This window comes from Haliotis rubra, unplaced genomic scaffold, assembly GCF_003918875.1.
Source record: "Haliotis rubra isolate DU_JTF1 unplaced genomic scaffold, ASM391887v1 Scf260, whole genome shotgun sequence".
NCBI classification, from domain to species: domain Eukaryota; kingdom Metazoa; phylum Mollusca; class Gastropoda; order Lepetellida; family Haliotidae; genus Haliotis; species Haliotis rubra.
Genome location: NW_025766670.1, coordinates 343,086 through 369,509, shown reverse-complemented (window position 1 = coordinate 369,509; position 26,424 = coordinate 343,086). Strand labels below are relative to the sequence as shown.

Here is a 26,424-nt window from a genome sequence, read left to right as displayed (position 1 = left end):
ACAGAGGAGGATCAGGAAGAGGCAGGGCACCCAGAGGTTCCCGCAACTATAAACGCTGAAAGTCAGGTTCGGAACGACTGGAGTCTTCCACCCCCAGCCGTTCCAGTACAACCGTCACAAGTGGGTGGACGCCTTCAACTATACTGGGAGAACTGGGGAATGTTACAAGACCCATATGTCTCCAACATTCTTCATCACGGATATCGTATCCAACTAAAGGCCACGCCTCCGCTGACAGTCAACCCTTACAAGTTCGACTTCCAGACACAACAACTACCAAAGTTAAGAGAGGCCATTACTTCCCTCCTGAACAAGCAGGCCATAGAAGTACTAGATCATGTAAACATCGAACCAGGTTTCTACTCCCCAGTTTTCCTAGTACCCAAGAAAAACTCCCAGGAGAAATACAGACTCATCTACAACATGAGCATGTTCAACAGAGATTATCTACGCAAACCACCGAAGTTTCACATGATACATCTACCCCAGTTACGGCACTTAATCCGTCCCATGGATTACATGGCCAGTATAGACCTACAAGATGCGTATCTACACATCCCGATACATCCCAAATCCAAGAAATACCTACGATTTACACTGGACGGGCTGCATTACCAATGGAAAGTACTCCCATTCGGAATATCATCAGCCCCATGGTTATTTACAAGAGTAACGAAACCCATCGTCACCTACCTACATCGTCAAGGGCTACGCGGTGCGTTTTACCTCGACGACGGGATACAAGTAGATCAAGATCCACAGCGTCTCAAACTACAGTTAAACTACATCATCAAGCTACTAACACAGCTGGGATGGTTAGTAAATCTACTCAAGTCGGACCTAGTACCTTCGCAAGATCTGCAGTTTCAAGGCATTCGATTTATCACGACGCTCAACCGTATCGTCGTTCCAGAAGACCGCTGGCTCAAGATCCAACAGACCATTCCACCAGCGCTACTCTCTCCGTTACCACTACGACAATGGCAGAGTCTATTGGGTCTCCTCACGTCAGCCCAAGACTTGACACTAAGAGGCAGGCTACAGTTACGCCCATTACAGGTCTTCATCAACGCTCATCTCGACGATCTACAACCATTCAGTCTACCGGTACACCTCAGACCTCATCTACTATGGTGGACCAGAAGGTCGAATGTCTGCGAAGGCATCTATTTAACAGAGCCGGAATTCCAAACCCATCTCTATGTAGACGCATCGCTCCAACTGGACGACATCAGGCATATGGAATCAGCAAGAGCAAGCTCCATATAAACATGTTAGAGATGAAAGCGGTAATCAACGCCATACGTCATTGGAGTACCATTCTACGACAGGCACATCTGATGATTCATACCGACAACTCAACAGTGGCGTATTATGTGAACAAACAAGGCTTAACGAGATCATCAAGCCTATTGACTGTATGCTTTCAACTGTTCGATCTAATCAACGATCACAACCTACATGTCAGAGCATGTCACATTCCCGGAGTCAAGAATGTACTAGCAGACGCACTCTCTCGGCCACGCCTACCGGCACCGACAGTATGGATCTTCGCACAGATTATCAAACATTTAGGAGCGCCGCTAGTAGACCTATTCGCCACTCGATTCAACAATCAGAAAGTGAAATTCTGCGCGCCAGCGTGGGATCTAAATATAGTGCTTCAACACCTCACAAGTGAAAGTTATGAACCGTTAGATTCAACGAACTTTGAACTTCTCACACAGAAAACGGTTTTCCTGTTATCGCTAGCTACGGCAGCCAGGATGTCTGAAATTCACGCACTAGATTACGAGAGGATTCAGTTTGATGACAATCACAACACAGTGCACATGGGTTTGCGATGGGACTTTATCGCTAAGAATCAATTGCCAGGTCAACCAGACAGATTATTCCATATCCCTGCACTATCCTCGATTCTCGGATCTCAAGATACGTTGGACTTATCTCTATGCCCAGTCAGAGCTCTCAAAATCTATATACGACGTTCCAAACCAAGACGCCGACATCTCAAGCGATTATTCATCCCTTTAGCGGCGACAAGTCAGACTGAGGTCTCTCGTACCACCATACCTATATGGATTAGAACTGTCATACTGCGCGCCTACAAGGCGGCTGGACTGGACCCTCCAAGAGCAGCAAATCCTCACGAAATCAGAGCCTTAGCTTCCACGCTCGCGCTACACGGTAACTGCTCACTAAATACCATCATGGAGGGATGTTTTTGGAAATCCGACATGGTGTTTGCTAATCACTATCTGAGAGATATCACCACCGAGGACGTCTCAGGTATTCACCATTTTGGTCCTATGGTCTTCGCACAGCAGTTGACAGTCCCTCGTAGACGATAAGATAGTCTTACGAGATTATTATGTATATTTATACATGTTTTATCTAGCTTAAAACTCTACGGAGTTGTTAGGGCTATTGATATACCTAGCTTAAGTCTAACCTTAAGCCCTGTACTGATATTTATGTACATTTTTGGATAACTTCTCCATGTTGGAGTAGTATATATACTTATTGCTATGTTCATAGTATGTTTTTTGTATAGTAATACCCCTTTTTTATCTATGGCAGTGTATAAAATTATAGTTATAATAGCAAAGGATTACAATCAGTGCCATTATAAGTTCCCGTCAGGGGGTTATTACAGATATATAAACTCTGTCAAAAAAGAAACGCAACCCCTGTCCTCAGATATGAAAAATTCGTTTGAATGAAGTTATTGCTTCCAAACTAAATTTTATTCGAATGTATTGAAATGATACACGTAATTAATGAAGATTACCATCCAAACAACTGCATTTGTACGCATAAGTGTATTTTATTGCTTATTCCGTCACAACGCATGAAATGACCCTCATGGTGACTTCGCACAAAAAAAACACATGCAAATCATGAAAATGGCAGTTAATGTAGGGGTGTATAAAAGCCCATGTGCTTCCGTATTATATTCATTCATTTGTCGCCGAAAAGCTGTGTTAAAAATGCCACGATTGAGTGCTGCCGACCGAAATATCGCCATTGGTCGTGTTCAAGCCGGAGAAAGTTTTGGAACTGTTGCACGGCACCTAAATGTTCACAAAACAACGATATCCCGACTTTGGAGCCGCTACAACAACTTCAATTTGACCAACGATCGCCCGAGAAGTGGAAGGCCAAGAATCACGACCCCCCTTCAAGATCGGTACATCCGGGTCCATCACCTGCGTAATCGGCATGCCCTACCAACCGTGACTGCCACACAAATACCAGGTTTGAGGAGAGTGTCAGCTCAAACGATTAGGAACCGTCTGAAAGAAGCGGGTTTACGTGCCTGTAGACCAGTTGTTGGACCTGTACTACGCCCCCTACATCGACGCCGACGACTCAGGTGGTGCAACAACGTAAGGATACGGACTTTACAAAACTGGAGGCGAATCTGGTTTTCTGATGAATCACGTTTTCTTTTGCAACGTCACGACGGAAGACAGCGTCTGTATAGGAGACGTCATAAACGTTTTGCGCCCATCTGCGTCCGACAGGTGGACAGATTTGGCGGAGAAAGCGTCATGGTTTGGGGAACCATCTCATACAACCAGAAATCAGACTTGGTGATCGTTTCAGGGAACCTGACAGCCCAACGTTACATCAACCACGTGTTAGAGCTTCACCTTCTCCCGATTATTGACCAACAGACACAGATTTTTCAACGGGACAACGCCCGGCCTCATACTGCACGTGCAACAATGAACTTTCTGCAGAATTCCAACGTCAATGTCTTGCCATGACCCTCTAAATCACCAGACCTCAACCCTATTGAACACCTGTGGGATACTCTGGATCGACGCGTACGTCAACGTCAGCCGCCGCCACAGACGCTGCAACAGCTCGCCGTTGCACTGCAGGAGGAGTGGAGAGCCATTCCCCAGGAAAGAATCCGGCGTCTTATCCGTTCTTGTCCAAGGAGATGCCGTGCAGTGACTGCAGCGCGTGGTGCTCATACGAGATACTGAGAAAGACGCCCCCCTGGTGACAAACTGGTGTCTGTGAGATGACTTTTGAAATGACAATTTTAAACATGCCCATCTGGGTTATTATTCTGCCAAATTTCAGACTTCTGTCTTAAATAATAAAAATGCCGTGTCGTCCTAAAACTTCAGATCAAAATCTCTAAAATACAGGGGTTGCGTTTCTTTTTTGACAGAGTTTATATATAAATCACTAATTAATCTGGTAAATCCAAAGTCTCTACTCTTTCCCACCTCCGATTCCGTCGGATACTGCAAGCAAAAGAGCATGAGTCAGGATAAGGAAAAATATGTAATTTTTAGAGTAAAATTGATATTTTATACTTATCCTGACTCATGAGGTAAGCCCTCCCATCCTCCCCACATAACACTTTGGATTTCCCCGTAAATTCAAGTGTTGGGCTCGAAAAATAAGGAGAGAGTGAAGCATGTGGCCAGAGGGTGGCGCCACCTTTCCCGCGCTGGGACAAAGGGAGGCAAGTCATGGTGAGTATTAATTAGTGATTATACATTGAAGGGAGCTTCAATTAGGAGATACAAGTGTTTCCACTATGTTCGCAAGAAGAAGAAGACAAGCAAAAGAGCATGAGTCAGGATAAGTATAAAATATCAATTTTACTCTAAAAATTACATGTTCAATTTGAAACTTGATACAGTCACGATATGGCTGAAATACTGACGATGTGACTTAAAATCTTCACTCACTCACTCACTCTCACTTGTATACACTTGCTCATTAGTTTTAGAACATGCATGGAACGAAAGAACGAAAGTTTTCTTCCAAATATCCGGTGTACTCGTGTCGGTGAACTCGCTTTTTAGTGAAAGTCGCTTCCCGATAGTGATGTCATGTGTATGAATGAAAATATGCATGATCAATCGGCCTGCTGCTTATAATTTCAGTTCTAATGCTTCTTTCGTATTTTACACACTTTTTTCATGTGATTATTTTCAGTATTAATATATTTTGCTTTGGGACTAGACAGGAAACCAGTCAAAGTCAATTGGCACTAATTACGTCATAATCAATGGGGGGATAACTCTGACCTGTTCAGTGCGGCAAACAAAGGTCTCATAATGGCATAACATTTAAGCACTTACGTTGAGGGTTATACCTTCATTGTAAACCAATGAGTGTATATTTTCAAGTAGATCTATTGATATTAACTAATTCAAAATTCCATTTTGTTTCACAGAAGGGAAAAATGTGATTTTTTCGTGTACACTTTCCCTTTAAGAAAATTCTGAAAGAAATTCTCAGTATCTTCTACACTTAGGAGTAACTCTTTATTCTGTGAAGTTTTTGAAATACGACCCCTGGTCTCTTGCACCCTCAAACTGGACACTCGGAGTATCTGTGTTGAACATTTAGTAGTAATACAGGCCAATGTTACTCAGGATTAAAATATGATGCGTCTCTTTGTAGGTGAGGAGGCAACACATGGAGAGGAGTATTGCGTTTTTAGTGGACGAGCTAAAGGTGGTTGACAAGAAGACAGCCGAGGACCGAGTGTTCTTTGTGTCAGCTCGTGAGGCCCTGGTTTCCAGGCTGCAGCAGGACAAAGAAACGCCTGTCCCCAGTAAGCTGTTGTCATTTTCACAGTAGACACTACACTGACATCCTGTTAATACATAAACCTGTTTTCTACACTTACTGACTGGATCTGAACCAGTATAACAGGGTTTCTTTGGATTTATCTCGTGAACTTAATTCCAAATTAAAGTCTTGTTAAGAAGGGCTGATAATTACCCTCAGACTCACTCTGAACTGTAATCATAAGATATGCTGCTCAAACAGCTATCAAGTCAGAATACACCCAAGAGCCAGAGATATTCTGTGCACAGATAGTGATAAAAAAATAGAGAGGGGCTGTCACTTCAAACAGTTGATGGCAGTTGAGTACAGGGTTTTTTATCCCCCGCAATGCGTTTTCCATGGCAACAAGTTCAACTTCGACTGAAATTGGTGGTTGTGCTCTTTTCCGGAGCAGAACTCTAAAAGCGTTCAATGATTCTTCACCAAACTTGGCACATAGATAGATCTGGTGGTGAACAGGTGCCTTTTGGTAGTTTTGGATTTCTGAATAAAATATTTGCATTTCCGTGGCCATAAGTTCGATTTAGACTGACATTGGTGGCTGTGATCTTTTCCGGAGCAGAACTCTAAAACCGTTCAATGTTTCTTCACCAAACTTGGCACATAGATAGACCTTGTGGTGAATTGGTGCCTTTTGGTAGTTTTGGCTTTCTGAATAAATATTTTTGTGTTTTCATGGCAACAAGTTTGACTTAGACTGAAATTGGTGGTAGTGCTCTTTTCCGGAGCAGAGCTTAAAAACTGTTCACTGTTTCGTCAAGAAATTTCATACAAAGGTAGGTCTAGTGGTGAACTGGTGCCTTTTGGTAGTTTTGGACTTCTGAATAAAATGTTTTTGGTGTTTTTTTGTGTGTTTCCATGGCAACAATTTTGGCTTCAACTGAATTTGGTGTTAGTGCTCCTTTCTGGACCAGAACTTTGAAACCTTTCAGTAATCTCCTTCCACTTAGCTATATACACGCCAAAACATTTGACATAATCATAACTTGTAGACATATTCATAAAGAGTATTTTGCCATTGCGGGGGATATTGATGACTTTGTCTTCTTGTTATCCTTATATATCCGGCATTGTCTTGGGGCTCTGTAATATGTAGCTAATAATTGCGTAAATATGATCTGAAAATCTGAAAAATGGGGTATTTCAGCTGCTCAGTATTCATGTGAGAGATGAATGTTTGTGGCAGTGTTGCTATGCGCAAATCGGCTTGGTTGTGAAGTAATTATTGTAAGATAATAATGATGAAACACAGGCAAACTGTAGCGCAAATAGGATTCCGCAACAGAGAGAAGAAATGAACAGTCTTCGTTTATGCTTCACTCGCATATAGGAAGATAGGTAATTTTTGTTGTGCAACCCCATTTCCTCTACAGTTTTCCTGTGGATCAAATTACATGCACACCTGAAGGTAACAGCGATATATTCGTCATGATGTTTGACGTCAGTTTTGAATGAGTGAGTGAGTTAAGATTTAAAGTCACATCAGCAATATTTCAGCCATATCGTGACTAAAACAATGTTCTAAATACATAATAGGTGGTGGGGTAGCCTAATGGTGAACGCGTTTGCTCGTCATGCCGAAGATCCGGGTCCAAATCCCCACATGGGTACAATGTGTGAAGCCCATTTCTAGTGTTTCGCGCCGTGATATTGCTGGAATATTGCTAAAAGCGGCGTAAAACCACACTCACTCACTCTAAATTCATAATAAATACATATAATATATAACACCTGTCAAGAAGGACAGATTAATTACTTGATTTTCACAATAAACTAACCAGAATATATTTATTAGTAGAAAACGTTTTTGGACAATACAATGAAATATGAACAACTAAGGTCAATGGGGACTTACAGTGCCTTTGCTACTTGCATGCACCCTAGCTGGATTTACACCATCCCTTCAGCCATTGACGATTATGCTTAAATTTAGCCACAAATTAAAATGACAATATTCTACGATTAAAAAATGTGGTGATCACGGGTGTAGGTTCTAATGCTAGCTTTGTAATCGGAGTATGGGATGAAAATTGGTGTCACAGATTTGTTGCGTGCTGCCTTAGCAGCAAGATCAGCCATTGTGTTCCCAGAAATGCCAACATGGCTGGGTAACCAACAAAAGACGATGTCGCGTTGGCCAGTAGCAAGCTCATTATACAATTCAACAATTTCAATTAAAAGTGGATGTTTACAGGAAAGGTTTTAAATGGCCTAAAGGCACGAAAGAGAATTGGAAAAGATGATGCATTGTTTATATTTACAATGTTTATTAATATATTTAAGAGCTGTTAGTATGGCATTTGCTTCTGCTGTGAAAATAGAGCTATTATTTGGTAGTCAAGAAGATATTGTGCTGGATCCAATGACAGTGGCACATGCAAAAGCGCCACCATCCTTGGACCCATCTGTAAATAAGGATTTGTATGTATTATATTTAGTTTTTGAATTGATCAAATCCCATAGAACATGTTTGGGGTGAGATTGGCTGCAATATTACCAGATGTAACAGTCCTGTTGACAACTTGAATCAGCTGAGAAACGCCATAGTCCATGAATGGAACAATTTGCCAATGCAATTTCTTAAAAAGTTGGTTCGGTCAATGTCCAATAGGTGTGCATCTGTCATCAAACACAGAGGAGGATACACTGAATACTGATTACTTCCTGTACACAAAAACAGTGCTAGAGACATTCACCTGTTTGTTTCTAGCACCATTTCTTTTTATTCCTTTCGAACGTAAATATTTCCTTCACATCAATTCACATCGAACTTGTAAAGTGATGAAATTGGTTATTTTTCACTTACTGTTTGTTTTGCTCTCAATAAACACCACCACGCTAGTTAGTTTTGTCTTTTGTCTCATACTTCAGTTTCCTTAACATTTCCTTCGTACAAGATACAAAACCAAGCATGCAAAAGTCTCCATCCAGTTACATTAAATCCTATATATATCCCATCATTTATCAAAAATAGCTTAAATTTTTACCATCAGTATATATGCATAAATCATTATCCGAGCAGAACTCTTCCAATAGTTTACCTTTAGCATTAGTAGTTGTAGCACCCCATTTAAATTCCCCATAATAATACAAGGTTTTGGTAGTTGGTCATATAGAGTTTGAAGGGTTGAAGACGGTGAGAAATACTAAGAGCATAATGTAAATGCAACGTGTAATGTAAGTGTAATGCAACTGCTAGGAGATTAGTAGTAAGAGAAATAGGGCTATGGACAACATTTTGTTTGACTAGGATTGAAAATCCTCCAGTGGCCCTATCACCCGGAGCTGTTAAATAATTATATGCATTAACATGACGCAGATCAAAGGCATCTGTCTGTTTATAAGGTTTCTTGCACACAGAATGCTGATGGCGTGGACTAATAGCTGTAAATCATTGTAATTATTCCTGTCCTCTGCAATTCCACTGTACAATACTATTGGATTAAAACTATCTTTTCGACGGATTTGTTGGCGATCAACTCGACAAGCTTTGTGCCCTGAAGTGGACGTTTTCGGACACGTTAAGGTGATCCGTATTTGTTAAATGACTGAATTCTGTTTTCAGACCCTTTGGGGGCTTTTTTTTAAAGAATTAGGCTTTGGTTTATTTGTGTTTTTAACAGTTTGTTGAATAGTAGATGACGATTGAGATTTTGAACGTGACTGAAAGAATGAGTTTTGAGCAGAAAATAACTCAATGCTTTTGAGACATATCAGGAAGTGAGCTCTTAGTTTGAGAAGACATTGTGTTGGGTATAAAAGCTTTGGAGAATCGTTTTTGGCCTAATTCAGGTTTGTTTGGCAGCTTTTGGACGATCTGGATAATTTAGGGCTTGACTCTTGGTTACTGAAGCATATGTTTCTGTTCAGACCTCTTTCCCAGTTGTTTTGGGTAAACTTTATCTTCTATATTTCCATTTGCTCTTTCCAAATCGGATACTCTTTGGAGAATGATGAATGGTTGCCTGAGCAGTTTGTTTTTGAAAATCACGGTTACAATCTTCTTGTGTGTGTTTTCGTACCACAGTGAGCACACAACAGACAATGTGCAAGTATTTACATCATGTCCATACTGTTGACATTCAAAGCACCTGAGCAGCACCAAGGATACCCGGAAGACATATTCAAGCAGAATAATAAAAAAATAATTATTCTACCGGATTAGCCCATGAGCTACTGCCTTTTTGGACACAGGCCTCATAGGGCATCATAAATTATTAAATTGGAAGTATACAATCTAAGTGTAAATATATGTTCAAGCATATTTGAAATGTACTACCCATCAAAAGTTTAGACTTACTTAAAGCACTCACTATATGTTATGTATGTGTGTGTGGGTGTGTGTCCGTGCGTGCGTGTGTGTGTATGGTTACATCCAAGATGAATTTCTCCACTAACATCGGGGAACCAACTGTAAACCTTCAGCAGACGAATTGCACGAGGGAAATGCATTAAATTACTGAAAGGTATGTGCAAATATCGTGCACGTGAACAGCTGTGTTTTGGTGTAAATTTTGTTAAGAATTCGCCAATTTTCACTGACTTTCATCATTTACAGTGACGTCCGGTAATTCTGCGCACCTAAGCACATCGATCGCATCACGGCAACTAATGTCTCTTATTTATTGTGGTTTACGTGACTAAACATGCTGGTGTGCATCATATTTACCGAGAAATATTTATAAGTTTTATTGAAGACTATAAGCTTCTAACGTTGCATTATACCATACGGTTGACCTTACTGGCGTTCTGACGACATCGCTTGCTGTCCGGTAATTCTGCACAGCAACTGATGCGCATAACATCCAGCTGGAGATCCGAAGTTTGTAAACGTATTAGGGTCAGATTATTTTCAAAAATCACTTCATCAATGTAATTACCAAATTTGAAAACGAATAATTTGGGCGAAATTGGGCTTCCTTAGATTTTCTGAAACGACAAGGCTTTGCCTAAGATCCAAAAATAGATTGACGTACAAATGGCTGGGACGCTCGCTTTGCTTACCTTTAGTGATTAAAAGCCAGTCCCTTGTAGAAATGTCTCTATTTCAAGCGTAAATGTGGTAGCAGACGATGTTTACCTTAATACGGAAGTACGCTATTGCAGGTGCGCAGAATTACCGGACGCACAGGATTACTGGACTCGCTTGTATTGTACTCACGACAATAACCCTTTCAGCATTACAAATTTGTTTTACAGTACATCAGTTCATGTGTAAACAGTGCCTTCAAACAATATGGAATATTTTGCAAAATCTAGTTTAGAGCAGTTGACTGAAGTGGCTACATTTACACTAGTGACTAGTCTAAACTATTGATGGGTAGTATAGTTTCTAAATTTGTGTGCAAAATTATACATGTACAGGGCTTAGCATGACCAGCTGATTGATAGAACCAGGCCCATTCTACCACCCGTGTATGTGAAGTAAGGGTTGAAGTGGTGTTTTGGGCAAAGGAACACTATTCCTGGGACTCATGCCCTCCACTGACACAATGGCGCAACCCACGGCAAACAGGTTGCTCAATTTGGTCGCCTCTTATGACCAGCAATGGGGTGTTGTGGGCGCATTCTACCCCGGGTCCACACGGGGGAAGAGCTTTTAGCATTACCCAGCACTCACCACAAGGAGCTTGCTCTTCGCGAGAGCCGATTGCCAAGTACAAGATGGAATGGAATGGAGTATCCGACGTACGCGAAGCTCTATGACTTCATGGTGTGGTCTACCATACAGGATGGCGCAGCAGTCTGGTGAACCTTCACACTCTCTACCATTGATGCCGTACAGAGACCAGGTATGTGCTTCTTCCTTGGACTCGTACGCCCACAACAACGCCGTCATGGGAGCTTTGGTGTGGATAGCAACATCTATACGACAATGGGAACCAGTATCTAGACTCTATAAACGGTTATGTCTGATCTCATGTGAAGGCTATCATGAAAAGTGTTTAGCTGGGCCAACAGAGAAGCAATAGGAGAAACTGGAATTTCAGAATTCATGCAAAGTATGAACATTAGGAAGACTTTAATAACATTGTAAACACATTTCCGATACAGCATGTTGCAAGTGAAGTGAAAACCAAAATGTTTCAATCTTTCCAAAATGAGTTGACAACAGTGATCCGACGCCATCCAGATACCCGAGGTACCGGAGTAACAAGTTTAGTAGATTCACAAGTTCGCTGAGACATTCGCCATTATTGCCATTGAGAGAGTACCGACGTCAACATTGGTCGAGTTCAGCCAGTCGTCATCTCTCTGGCCAACTCCTATTCAGAATCCAGTGACTCCGACACTGATGAAAACTTATTCAGTCTCATATAGTGATGAATCATATACTGAACAGCAAAAGTCTGGCTTTTTGTCAAGTTTTTAAATAGAAGACAACCCAAATTATGTCTAATCATTTATTCTATAGAAAACACTGTCAATGTAACAGCTAAAAGTTGCTGTTGACATTGAATTGCAATAAGTTCAAATTGATCACAGTCCGTCAAATGGAGATACCCCTGAATGCGAAAAGTGACAGTCTCTTTAGTAACGCGTATAGCCACCTTGAGCTTGCACACAGGCCGTGCAACGTGGCCTCATTGAGTTCACTAGAGTCTGAAAGAATGCCTGAGGCAACTGGTTCCGCTCAAACACCAATCTCTATTCCAACTGTGCAAGTGTGAGTGGCTGTCTACCTGCAGCAATCCTCCGTCCAATTTCGTCCCAGAATGTTCAATGGGAGCCATATCCGGGGAAAGAGACGTTAATGTTGTTCTGGGCCAGATAATCCATCGACACCCTTGCTGTGTGAGGGCTGCAAACGTCGCTGGCGTTGTTGACGTGCCAAAATTGGCCCAACTTATGGCCTTCGGCAGTGGATTCCAGCAGCCCGAAGATGACGCCTAATCGTCACTGCTCCCCTTGACCCAAGAACAAAGGCTGCTGTTACTGTTGCTGCTTGAGGTCGGTTCCTTAGATGAGTGACCCGGTTGAACCGATCTTGCGCATAAGTTGTCACTCGTTGTCGTCCGGTACGGGGACGATCAGCAGGAACCCGCTTTGCAAATAACGTTAAGCAAGTCGTGTAATGGTGGTCAGATGACAGCCTAATTGTCTAGCTACAGCGGTTGCAGTGCTACCTCTGTGTAATTTTCCAATAGCCATTCCCCTCTGCTCAGTCGTTAGTCTAGGCATCGTTTGTGTGGCGTGTACACCTCCTAGCGTCAATACTGAACTGTTTTTTTACACAAGCCTTTATAAAGGATACCTCAGAGTGAAATGCATGCTTTTCATCCATAAACTTCGATGCATGTGCTAAAAATATGGTTTTGCTGCACTGTTGGTGTGTTTGTGTGAATGTTTCGTATGGACGTCAAATTGCATGACATCATCTCATATGGGATCATTACGTCACTTTACCATGAACGTTCCATAAACAGGAACGCTTACCTACATGAGATTTCATTTTTTCGAAACTTGCGTTTCTTTTGCTGTTCAGTATACTTGAATCATCATGTGATATTGATCACTAAGAAGAACCTGTTCACCGCTTGCTATAGTGTACAGTACACAACCCTGTGCACTTAAAACAACCCACAAATCCGCTGGTATATGACCAGATGGTGGCCACATGAATACGTGCAAACACCTAGTTGCGGCAATGTGCAGTGAACTTGGACAAAGTACTGTGACTATGTGCTCCAGTCCACCCAGTTGAGATTGATAATATGATGTGCCATTGAGATTGACATCCAATGATCGAGTAAAAAATACTAGCGCCTGCTACTCTCCACCCGATGGTCGAGGGATGATGGATAATTAGATGATCATGCAATGAAGCTACATAACAGTAACTGAAGCGCTAGTAAAATCAATTGAATGACAGTAGGCCTAACTATAAATAGATAATTCAACCCTCGCTCTTTGTCGGCCCGGTGGCGTCATCCCGGCTCTGAAAGATGCGGTTCTAATCCTACTAGGGAAAACATTTGCATATTTAACTCATTAAGGCCGAGAGACGCATATATGGGGCAAATTAATCAGCTCCTCACAGCGAGTGACGTGTTTATGGGGCAGGTAATTAGCAGTTTCTCACAGCGAGAGCCACATACAGTCGTCAACAGAAAGCACCTCTTATTCAGCGAGAGACGCACATGTGTGTTGTACTTTTAAATATCGCACTGTACCTATTATTTCAACCAATTTAGCAGTACTGAGCAAATGTTAGTTTTTATTATGAGAGATCCCACCTTAAGTATCAATCAGAAGAAGTATTTAAAGTGTTTTGACAACAATTGCTAATCATTATCATAGGCTTGTACAGCGTTTGGCAAATGAACGCATGTCGGCGAGAAAGGGGATTATGATGTTTTTACAGAGGTAAGTGCCTGGTACTCTTCCTTGGGAATGGGTACTAAAATACTTCGTATGCACCTTGATTAAATTAGATGTAATGGTTTAGAGGTTACTAAAAGTTATATTTCCTTCAACTACCTAATAAATAGGAAACAATATACGAAATTTCAAGGATATACAAAGAATTCAAACACAATTTACTTTTTCGGCATCATTACGTTGTCATGTTTCATATACTGAAACATAATGTATAAACACAAGTAATTATACATCCAAGCTCGAATAGATTAAACATAATTGAACTTACTAATTTGAAGTTTACTGAATTGTAGCTAGTTGTTTTCCATAATCTAAAGTTCGTAATGTTACCTAAGTGAATATAAAGTGATAAGCTGCGCCTTTGCATCGAATACATATATACATGTCAGTGTTATTACAACAATGAAATGTTTTACTACGTTTGTTACAAAAGACAGTAAGTCGGTAATTCAAAACATTGTCACACATGGACAGAAGTAATATCGTAAGTTATTACATGTAAGCCATACAAAGGTATTTCAAGCGTTTTTGTTCAAGCTGTAGAAAGTTTCATGTTGATTTGAATTGTCAGTTTTCTATGCAATTTACATGAGCATTCTGTAAAACGTTTGTATTTGATCTGTGTAATTATCAAATCCGGTGCAATTATCACGTGTATCTATCAACTCAATCTCTATTGATCCATCGTCAATAAAAGCTGGATAGTATATCAGTTACGGTATCAATACACATGCGTATAATCATTCAAGCAGATTACAGTAATGAGATAATTGAACGCCTCTTTCGACCTTGAAATAACAGCCTCCGGTAGAATGCATATGTAGTTACGTCCTTGTTGAAAGGTTTGTCCCGTGACAAGTGTAAAATAAACAGATGCGCTGTTATATCATTGGACATCTTGCTTTATGGAGTCACGCCCCTCTCTGTGATGTTTATACATGCATGCACATCTGTAATCTTATGAACCTCGTTTGCATTCAGTAAAGATATAGGCAAGCCCACCTTCATAAATATTGGGGTGGGGTGTCAACTTCTGAAGTTTATACACTATAATAATTCAGTATAGTGTCACCTCGTGAATTCTGTAATGTGTGTACTCTAGTTTGGATAGTCATTCGCATCAAGGTGAAGATTATATTTACATGTACAGCAAACCATTATGTTTTATGTACTAGTTGTGTGCATAAAATGTATATGAAAATAAATACTACCTCTACTCAGTGGTTGGATTTCAATCGCTTTGTTTTACTTGTCGAAAAACACTAAAATGAGGAAAAATAAACTCGCCAAACTTACTATCTACTCCTATTTGTCTTATGTGTGTATTTCATACATCGTTACCAGTGTGTATGTTTACAATACACAAACTATTACATGATAGCTTGAGTTGATAAAGCCGAAACCCAGCATATCGACTGGTCAAGGATATAGCCAATAACCAATCTCTATCCAAGCTGCTGGGTGACCAAACGTGCTCTTCAGAAATTTCGCCCACACCCGTCACCTGTCCTTTCCTCTGTGACAGGTATCTCATGATACGATTGGTCGCAGATAACATACGACCAGCCACTATACTGAACAGTTGAGATTCCAGTGTGTATGTTTACAATACACAAACTGTTACATGATAGCTTGAGTTGATAAAGCCGAAACCCAGCATATCGACTGGTCAAGGATATAGCCAATAACCAATCTCTATCCAAGCTGCTGAGTGACCAAACGTGCTCTTCAGAAATTACGCCCACGCACCGTCACCTGTCCTTTCCTCTGTGACAGGTATCTCATGATATGATTGGTCGCAGATAACATATGACCAGCCACTATATTGAAGAGTTGAGATACCGAACGTGCTATTCGGGAAATTTGATGATGCCCTATCACGTGACTCTTTGTTTTATGTCTAGGAAAGGAATATGTAGTATACATTTTGTATATGTATGTTTGTATGGTCACGTATGTTTTCTGCATTAAATCTGTATGAAATAAAGTGCAATGCTATGAATGTGCTTTGTGCTAGTCACAGACTAGCGTTATAGTACTTTCATTAAAATAATTCGTAAACACTAGAAATGTATCGGCAAAACTGCTATTTTCGTCGAAGATTATAAAGTATGAAAGTAAATTCTTCTTTACAGTATGTCATTGTTATAGATGTTTTGTAAATTTAAACCTCACACAGTGATATAAGAGAGAGAATTTGTTAACGTGTGTCTCATCTGTTACTTACAAAGAATACCTGTGTTTGCATATTGTGATAAAATATAAATGTACAAGCCGACAAGAGGTCTACAAGAGAAACTTGCAATAAAATTACATAAAGCTTGCAATACACGACATGTATTCACACCTGATTTCTTTCAACATATATCTTTACGACACAATTAAACAATCAGGACTTGTTTGTACGACTAGACAGTTTCCTGTGATCCCCGAAACCTGCCAGGGAAATCAGGTGTGACTAGTACTAATTAGTCTCGGCACAGGGAGTGGGCAATCAGCGAGGGCTTCCAGGTGTTGAGTAGTGATGGGGCTTGTAATGTATGGTACTTAAGAATCATATTCCGATTTAGTCATAACCATTCCAACTTTTATATACATCCTTAATCTGATTCCTTCTTTGGGTGCCTGTACAACTTTTGTGTAAAAAGAACGTCACTGATGTACACAACATGGCTACCGGTCAAATAAATTGATGATGTTCAATCCATGTGTGATCTTTGTGTTCACAAGCCATCCTAACTTAATGAAGATGAAACATGGTGTCAGAAGTGGGATTCTCTCAAATGTGAGTGTTTAAAGTGAAAATGGCAACTAAAATAGACATTCACCCTCTGAACTTTGAGTCAAATAATTTGGCGGAAAATTGGAAGAAATGGAAACAGACAATTCAACTATTGTTTGATGGCCCTCTTACAAACAAGCAAGACAGTGAAAAATTTAGCTATTTTCTGCTATACATTGGTCAGGATGGTCATGATACTTACAATACATGGACAATTGGGGAAGGTGAAAAAGGAAAAGTGAAAACCTTGATGGAAAGGTTTGAAGCACACTGTGTACCTAGACAAAATGTCACCATCAACAGATACAGATTCTATACAAGAAATCAGGCCCCAAATGAATCAGTTGATCAGTATCTCACAGATTTAAGAACATTGGCTAAAGACTGTGCTTTTGGTCTCATTTCTGAGGATATGATCAGAGACAGAATTGTGTGTGGGACTAACTGTAAACAAATTCAAGAACGTTTACTCCAAGAACATGATCTTGATCTGACAAAAGCACTCACAATCGCCAGAGGTGTAGAAGTTAGCAAGAAACAAATGAAAGAAATTAGTGCAGAATCCCAGGTTCATCACGTAGCACAGAAGAAATCAGAAAAAAACTCTAGACCCCCAACACAAGTGAATAGAAGACAGAACTATGGTAGACGTGAGAACCTACAACCACATTGCCCGAAATGTGCTATGCAACATGCCAGGACAGACAAATGTCCAGCCGAAGGTGCGGAATGTTTCAACTGTCATAAGATGAACCACTTTGCGTCAGCATGCGGATACAAGTCGTCACATGGGCCACCTCCCGGGAATTCTGATAAACAGACATATTCCAGAAAAAACAACAAACGCAATCCTTATTCTAAAGTTCATGCTGTAGAAGAAGACGTCGAGGATGATTTTTTCATTGGTAGTATCAACAACAATGTGGACGCAGTTGATGAAGCTGACAGAACAGAAGTTTTCGCAGATATAGTAGTGAATGATCATCATTCCATCAGCATGAAACATGACACTGGTGCACAAGTAAACATTCTTTCAGAAAGTGACTACAACAATTATGCTGACACTCTAGGACTGCTGGAGAAAGCAAGCTCAAAATTACATGCGTACGGAGGTAGATGGCTGGATGTTCGTGGAACTGTTAGACTGAAATGTACGTATGGAGGTACGAGTGACAATCTCAAATTCTTTGTTGTGAGTGAAGAAGGACCTTCCATATTGAGTCTGAAGTCATGTGAAGACATGAAACTCATAAAAGTTCTACTATCGGTAGAAGCCAAGAGAAGCTGTCATTCAAGTAAAGCTGAAGACATGATCAAGGAATATGAACATGTATTCAAGGGACTTGGTCATATGAAAGCACAGTACAGGATACAGGTGGATGACAGTGTGTCGCCTGTTATTTATGCACCGCGAAAGCTGCCTATAGCAATGGAAGAGAAAGTCAAGTCGGAACTTCAGCGTATGGAAAACCTACACGTAATATGTAAGGTTGATGAGCCGACACAGTGGGTAAACTCAATGGTGGTAGTCACCAAGCCCTCGGGTGACATTCGTTTGTGTCTGGACCCTGCAGATCTTAACAAAGCAGTTCGCAGAGAACATTACAAAATGCCAACAATAGAAGATGTGACAAGCAAAGTAGCTGGGCACAAGTACTTTACAGTCCTTGATGCTAAGTCATCATACTGGCAGATTCCCTTAGACCACAAGTCATCACTGTTGACAGCATTCAACACACCGTTTGGTAGGTATCGCTTCCCTAAACACCATTCGAATTAAAAGTGCAAGTGAAGTGTTCCAGAAACTTATGGACAAAGCATTTGAAGATCTGAAAGACACTCACCCTATTGTGGATGACATTCTGATATCAGGCAGAACTATTCAGGAGCATGACGAGAACCTGAAAGAAGCACTGGAAACAGCAAGCAAGAAGGGTATCAAACTAAATGTTGACAAACTTCAACTGTGCCAAACAGAAGTCAAGTTCTTTGGCGAGCTTCTTACTTCTGAGGGCATGAAGCCAGACCCAGAGAAGATTGAGGCGGTGAGACAAATGGAAACACCAACCTGCAAGAAAGAGCTTGAAGGATACCTGGGTATGTTTACTTACTTAGCCCAGTATGCGCCATCTCTATCAGAGAAAACACATGTCCTCCGTGAGCTCATTAAAAACGACTCACACTGGGATTGGACATCAAATCATGACAGAGCTTTTCGTGAGATAAAAGATCTCATCACAAGGTCACCAGGGCCTGTGCTGCAGTATTTTGATCGAAAGAAAGATGTGATCCTTCAGGTCGACGCATCACAAAATGGCGTTAGAGCCGTGTTGTTACAGGAGAAAGGACCTGTAGCATATGCCTCAAAGGCAATGACAGATTCACAGCGTAATTACGCACAGATAGAAAAGGAAATGATGGCAATCGTGTTCGGGTGTGAAAAATTTCACCACTACCTCTTTAGAAAAAGCTTCAAGGTCATCTCCGACCATAAACCACTTGAGACAATATTTAAAAAACCATTACATGCTGTTCCGCTGAGACTGCAAAGAATGTGTATTCGTCTACAGATGTACGACTTGACAGTTCAGTACACACCTGGGAAGGAGATCCCAGTGGCAGATATGCTATCGAGACACTTTAAAGAGACAGACAAACTGCTCAACATTAACTCGCTAGATGACGATGTACAAGCATATGTACACATGGCCATATCCAACCTGCCAATCTCCAATGACAAGATGTCCGACATCAGAGCTGCAACAAGTCAGGATACATCGCTACAAGCAGTAGCAAAGTATATCCACAATGGATGGCCTACATCGGTCAAGGAATGTGTCTCAGAAACCCGTGACTATTGCACATTTCGTGACGAATTTAGTCATGTTGAAGGAATTCTGTTCAAAGGGAGAAAAGTAATTATTCCCACTGTAATGAGAGAGCAGATGTTGGAGAGAATTCATACAGGTCACATGGGTATGCAAAAGTGCAAAGATCGTGCCAGGGATCTTCTGTACTGGCCTTGGATGTCCAGTGACATTGAGAGGATGGTAGATCTGTGCAGTGTTTGTCAACAATATCGAATGACGCCAAGCAAAGAGCCTATGATTCCCACAGATATTCCAAGTCTTCCTTGGAAAATGGTGGCAACAGATCTCTTCCACTTCAATGGGCATGAATACTTGCTAGTTGTTGACTACTATAGTCGGTACATCGAGATCGCTGCACTGACAAACACAAAGGCATTATTTTTCCTTATCCTGACTCATGCTCTTTTTGCTTGTCTTCTTCTTCTTGCGAACATAGTGGAACACTTGTATCTCCCTAATTGAAGCTCCCTTCAATGTAAAATCACTAATTAGTACATCACGAGTTACCTCCCTTCCACAAGCGCGGGAACGAGGGCGCCACCTCTACCCATGTGCCTCACTCTCTCCTTCTTCGCCCAGTGAGCTGGACGTGAGAGCGCCTGTGTCTCCCGACACACTATATCCTTTGATTATATTTAGTTAGTTACCTCGTATAGACATCTATAGAGGTTTAGCTAGTATCCTTCAACAATTATATATTGATATTTAGTCGTGTTTCTACTGTTTATTCACGGGACGCCATGTTTGTTCTGTGGATTACGTTGATGAAAATTCTGTACTGTTGCAGATTACGTTTTTTATTCTGCTGCTGATCCGCATTTAATATGCCCTAGCTGTACTGCGCCATGTTCATTTTATTCACGTGGCAGTTGCGGTACTAATTTATCCAATTCTGCCTTTAATAAATAATTACTTTATGTTTGAGACGCGCAGCAGATAGGTCACGTATGCAGAGTCTAGCCATGACTGATACACCTGAACCCTCGCCAGTCTACTGCTGTTGGTCGACCCCCCTCCCGTCTGGTATTCCGCTAGAGTGGTGGAGAGGCGTGGGACGTAGTCCGCCGCCTCCAAGAAGCGTCCTGCTTCCCCAGACATCCCATCGTCGCAGCCGAAGACTAGAGGGCTTCTACTGCATCTCAACGCAGACTTCACACCCCCAGGGCAGCGTCGACCTCTGAGGGGAAATCAACGAAGTCTACTAGAACTTTCTCAGCCGAGATTGTTCCCGTCGCAGATTTGGGCCTGTATGATGATCAGCCGATCATCATACCTGATGTACATCAAAGAATGACCGATGTCGGCAACAGTGATGTCAGCGCAGATCAACATGCAGCCTGATGTACTAACGCTGATATTCGATGATCTTCCTGAGGGTCCCGTCGCTACCAACACTCAACGCAGACTTCGCACCCCCAGGGCAGCGTCGACCTCTGAGGGGAAATCAACGAAGTCTACTAGGACTTTCTCAACCGAGATTGTTCCAGCCGCTGAACTGGGCCTCTACGATGATCAACCGATCATCATCCCCGCGTGCACGCCACAAGAAGCGACCAGTGACATCAGCAGAGATCGCCATGCAGCCTGATGTCTCTACACTGATGTCAGACGACTTCCCTGAGGGCTCAGCAGCTGTCATCGCGAGAGGGGCACCGACCACTTCGTCGCAGACCATCCCAGACGAGCTGTTGCGCAGATCATGACCATGATGGAGGGCCACTACAGACGGGAGAAGCAGCCAGCCCAGGGCCTGAGCAACGCAGACAACACCCCAGAGGCACCCCAGTCAGCGTAGCAGCCACGACGAAGCAGCCTTCGAAGGAAGTCACAGACCACCTCGGAAGGCGGACCCAGATGTACAGTCTTCGCGAAGGCTTTCGCGAAGACGGAGAGAAGATCGTCGCCGTCCTCGGCCTCATCCTCAGATGCGCGGACTCAAGGTCATCCCATAGACGCCAGATCACCTAGACGATCTCCACGCCGTTCACCACGCATCGATCTCCACGCATACATCACCACGCGTCGATCACCTCGCAGGTCACCACACAAGTCGGCAGCGTCACCCGACATAGAGATAGCAGCACACAGGTCACCATCAGAAGAGCATCAACCTCTCATCACCGATGCTGGTACAGAAGATGATGGAGACATCATCTTCTCAGACGCTGAGATAAGATAGTGGATGGTAAACAACCTAGATTTATCTTCACCGTCCAAGAGTGGCAACTCAGCGCAGACATACCTGATGAAGGAAGACGATGTAGACGTCGTCACCCTACCTCCGATCGACCCGATTGCTGCGGTGCCACAGAATGTGGACACAGCCTACCATAAAGGCATTTAAGTTCAAACGCCAGAGGCGTATGTTCTTTGGCCTTAATAGATCTAGAACGATCAATGAGATTCTTATCACCAGATTTCGTGACACGACTTCTGAAGATGATAGGATGATCTACTCGGCTCTACTTATGCAGAACCAGCAAGAACCACACCCTGTATGAAGCTAACGCTCATATATTGATCGGACTCTAGACACTTCGATTAGAAGTCCCAGGCGCCTCCTTGAAGGAACTAGAGCCTCACCAGTTACAAGGGACGTCCACGGAGGAGTAGCGCCAGCCGACCCCACATCCTGTTGAACACAGAGGTCGTTCACGAAGCAAGCATGAGTCAGGATAAGTATAAAATATCAATTTTACTCTCTAAAAATTACATATATATATACTGATCGGGCTCTGACTCGATACCTTCGCGAAGGTCGCGAAGGCTAAGTAAGCTCCAAGTCTGCTTCACCCAGAAGATCTAGAAGGATACTTCGAGAGCTTCGTGAAGTCTCCGGCGTTCACCGAGGAAGTATCCTCCAAGGTCTCCATATACTAGCCACTCGTCATATATAGCTACTCGTCAGTCCGTTCAAGACATCGCATAAAGTGTCTATCAACTGTATGCCATATGCCGTCTATAAGCCTGCGAAGACAATTGCACAGGCTATTTACAACACAGAACGTCGCTATATTAATTAGTCAACGGCGTTTCATAGATATTCACAGAAATCAACTTTCCGTATAGATTGCTAGAATATGCTATCCCACACTACGATACGATTATCTACATGCGTGACCATTACGCAGATCTGCAGACAATTCAATATCGAAATTGAACAGCAGCCTGTTACAGCGAGTATAACTCATAATCGTCAACGTTTCTGAGAAGTAATATGTACAACAAGTTCAGCTTTAATTCTACAATTATGACGATACATTCATGTATACAGTCTACAAGCTGACAACTTGCAAGTTTATTGTACCTTTATATAAGGAAGTCGGAATTATATTCAAAACTGAAGTTACTTTCACGACAGCCAGGAAAATAACCTACCCAGCATTAATATTACAGAGCGAGGTATTTCGCGCCGGAGGTTTCGCGCGTTTACCATTAACCCTCGAAACACGTGGTCACTCGGGTAACTTCGGAAAGCTACGGTGAAGACCGACGATTATGCTAATATAAACGAGGGCAAGATTTTATACAAGGTTTTTTCCTGCTACACCGGTGACATCACAGCGCGGGTATTCTACAGAATCAAAATGCCTTGTTCTGATTGGACCGCGATGGACAACGACCTACGCAGAGGTCGGTCTTAGTTCACAGTTCAAGACTCGCGTTACAAGTGACAACTATATATCAGTGAAAGAGCAAGCCTCCTTACAGTCCAGTTAATCTGAACCTTCATGATTGGGCTGCTTTCTTCAGGTTAGAGACCTCCCCTGTCAAGTTAGGACGAGGGCACGGCAGTCAGGCGATTTTACATAAAGTTCAACGAGGACAGACACACCTGGTTGTGCACCTACATCGTCAAGGACTTCGCAGCGAATTTACCTAGACGACGGAATACAAGTGGATCTAAATCCACAGCGTCTCAGTCTACAACTGAATTTCATCATCAAACTACTAACACAACTAGATGGTTAGTAAACCTACTTAAGCTTTCTGATTGGAGGATTAAAACGGAAGTTTCACGCTCCAACTTCGGGATCTGTATATAGTGCTCCAACACCTCACAAGTGAGGTTTATGAACACGCCTGGATGACATACTTGGACTTCATGATACGATGATTCTATCACGATGGCCAGCAAGAGCACTGTAAATTTATCTCCACCGAACCAAACAGGAGGGAAAAATGCATCAGATTATTTCCTCTATATTCAAGTTACGCAGACTGAAGTCTCATGTACTACCATCTCCTTGGATCAGAACTGTCATACTATGTGCCTACAAGACTGATGGACCCGATCCGACCCTCCATGAGCTTCTAATACTCATGATATTAGAGCGCTAACTTCTACAATTGATCTACACAAATGTTATTTGAAATTATGGAGGGGGTTATTTCTGGAGATCCGATATGGTGGTTGCCAACCATTATCTGAGAGATATCACCGTCAAGGACGTCTCAGGTATCCACCAATTCGGTTCCAGGGTCCTCGCACAACAGTTGACAGTTCCTCGGAGAAGATAAGTCAATCTTACAGATTTCTACTTATCTTATAACAGTACTAAATAGCTACATGCTATATATAATTTGCTTAAGTTCTTTTTTATCATCACAGTACTATGATTATTACATCATACAATATATAAGTTAACAACTCTACAGAGTTTGTTATTATATATTTACCTTAAGTTAATCATATCTTAAGTGTAGTACTATGGTTGCATTATAAATGCATTAGCTAATAAACTCTACAGAGTTTTTGGCTATTATATACGTAGCTTAAGTTAATTATATCTTAAGCATAGTACTATACACATATTGTAAAAATATATTAGCTTACAAACTCTACGGAGTTTTTGCTATTATATAGGTAGCTTAAGCTTATTCATATCTTAAGCTCAGTACTATGTTTATATCATATAAGTATATTAGCTAACAAACTCTAAAGAGTTTTTTTGCTAATTGGCTTAAGTTTCATCATATCTTAAGCATTATGGTTACATTATAACATGTATTAGCTAACAAACTCTACGGAGTTTTTGCTATTATATATGTAACTTAAGCTTATTCATATCTTAAGCGCAGTACTATGTTTATATCATATAGGTATATTAGCTATCAAACTCTAAAAGAGTTTTGCTATTATATATTTGGCTTAAGTTTCATCATATTTTAAGCTTTATGGTTACATTATAACATGTATTAGCTAACAAACTCTACGGAGTGTTTTGCTATTATATATGTAGCTTAAGGTTTCCTTCATATCTTAAGCTCAATACTATGTTTATATCATATAAGTATATTAGCTAACAAAACTCTAAAAGGCTTTTTGCTATTATATATTTAGCTTAAGGTTTTCCTTCATATCTTAAGCTCAATACTAGGTTTATATCATATAAGTATTCTAGCTAACAAACTCTAAAGGGTTTTTTGCTATTATATAATTAGCTTAAGTTCATCATATCTTAAGCAGTATGGTTACATTATAAAATGTATTAGCTAACAAACTCTACGGAGTTTTGCTTTTATATATATAGCTTAAGTTTAATCATATCTTAAGCTCAGTACTATGTTTTTTAACATAAAAAGTATATTAGTTAATAAACTCTAAGGAGTTTTTTGCTATATACATTTAGCTTAAGTTTAATCATATCTTAAGCTTAATACTATGGTTACAATATAAGTCTATTAGCTAATAAACTCTACAGAGGTTTTGGCTATTGTATATGTAGCTTAAGTTAATTATATCTTAAGCACAGTACTATACTCATATTGTAAAAATATATTAGCTAACAAACTCTACAGAGTTTGCTATTATATATGTAGCTAAAGCTTATTCATATCTTAAGCTCAGCACTATGTCTATATCATATAAGTATATTAGCTAACAAACTCTAAAGAGTTTTGCTATTATATAATTAGCTTAAGTATATCTTAAGCTTAGTACTATGTTTATATCTTAAAGTAATTTAGCTAACAAACTCTAAAGGGTTTTTTGCTATTATATAATTAGCTTAAGTTCATCATATCTTAAGCAGTATGGTTACATTATAAAATGTATTAGCTAACAAACTCTACGGAGTTTTGCTTTTATATATATAGCTTAAGTTTAATCATATCTTAAGCTCAGTACTATGTTTTTTAACATAAAAAGTATATTAGTTAATAAACTCTAAGGAGTTTTTTGCTATATACATTTAGCTTAAGTTTAATCATATCTTAAGCTTAATACTATGGTTACAATATAAGTCTATTAGCTAATAAACTCTACAGAGGTTTTGGCTATTGTATATGTAGCTTAAGTTAATTATATCTTAAGCACAGTACTATACTCATATTGTAAAAATATATTAGCTAACAAACTCTACAGAGTTTGCTATTATATATGTAGCTAAAGCTTATTCATATCTTAAGCTCAGCACTATGTCTATATCATATAAGTATATTAGCTAACAAACTCTAAAGAGTTTTGCTATTATATAATTAGCTTAAGTATATCTTAAGCTTAGTACTATGTTTATATCTTAAAGTAATTTAGCTAACAAACTCTAAGGAGTTTATACTAGCAATTTAACAAGCTTAAGTCTATTAGTCTTAAGCATTGTATTAATGTTATATATACTTTATCATAATAAGTACATTGTAATAAGTACATTGTAATAACCTTTATATGGCAGCTGATAAGTTAGCAGCAGGAATTCATCAGTTCAGTGCCTTTATGAAGTTCCCATAGGGTTATTACAATCATCACAGTTCAAATCACTAATTATTAAAATCCAAAGT

General features: G+C 40.6%; 2 protein-coding genes across 2 annotated transcripts in view; both read left to right on the top strand.

Annotated features, from left to right (window-relative positions):
* Positions 1 to 26,424, top strand: part of LOC124280109 (mitofusin-2-like) — a 357,012-nt gene that overhangs the window by 112,407 nt on the left and 218,181 nt on the right. The window lies entirely within an intron of this gene.
* Positions 1 to 26,424, top strand: part of LOC124280112 (mitofusin-2-like) — a 115,739-nt gene that overhangs the window by 71,706 nt on the left and 17,609 nt on the right. Inside the window, exon 7 of the mRNA XM_046716003.1 lies at positions 5,440 to 5,593. Within this exon, the coding sequence (XP_046571959.1) occupies positions 5,440 to 5,593 (154 nt within the window). The remainder of the gene's footprint in view (positions 1 to 5,439; positions 5,594 to 26,424) is intronic.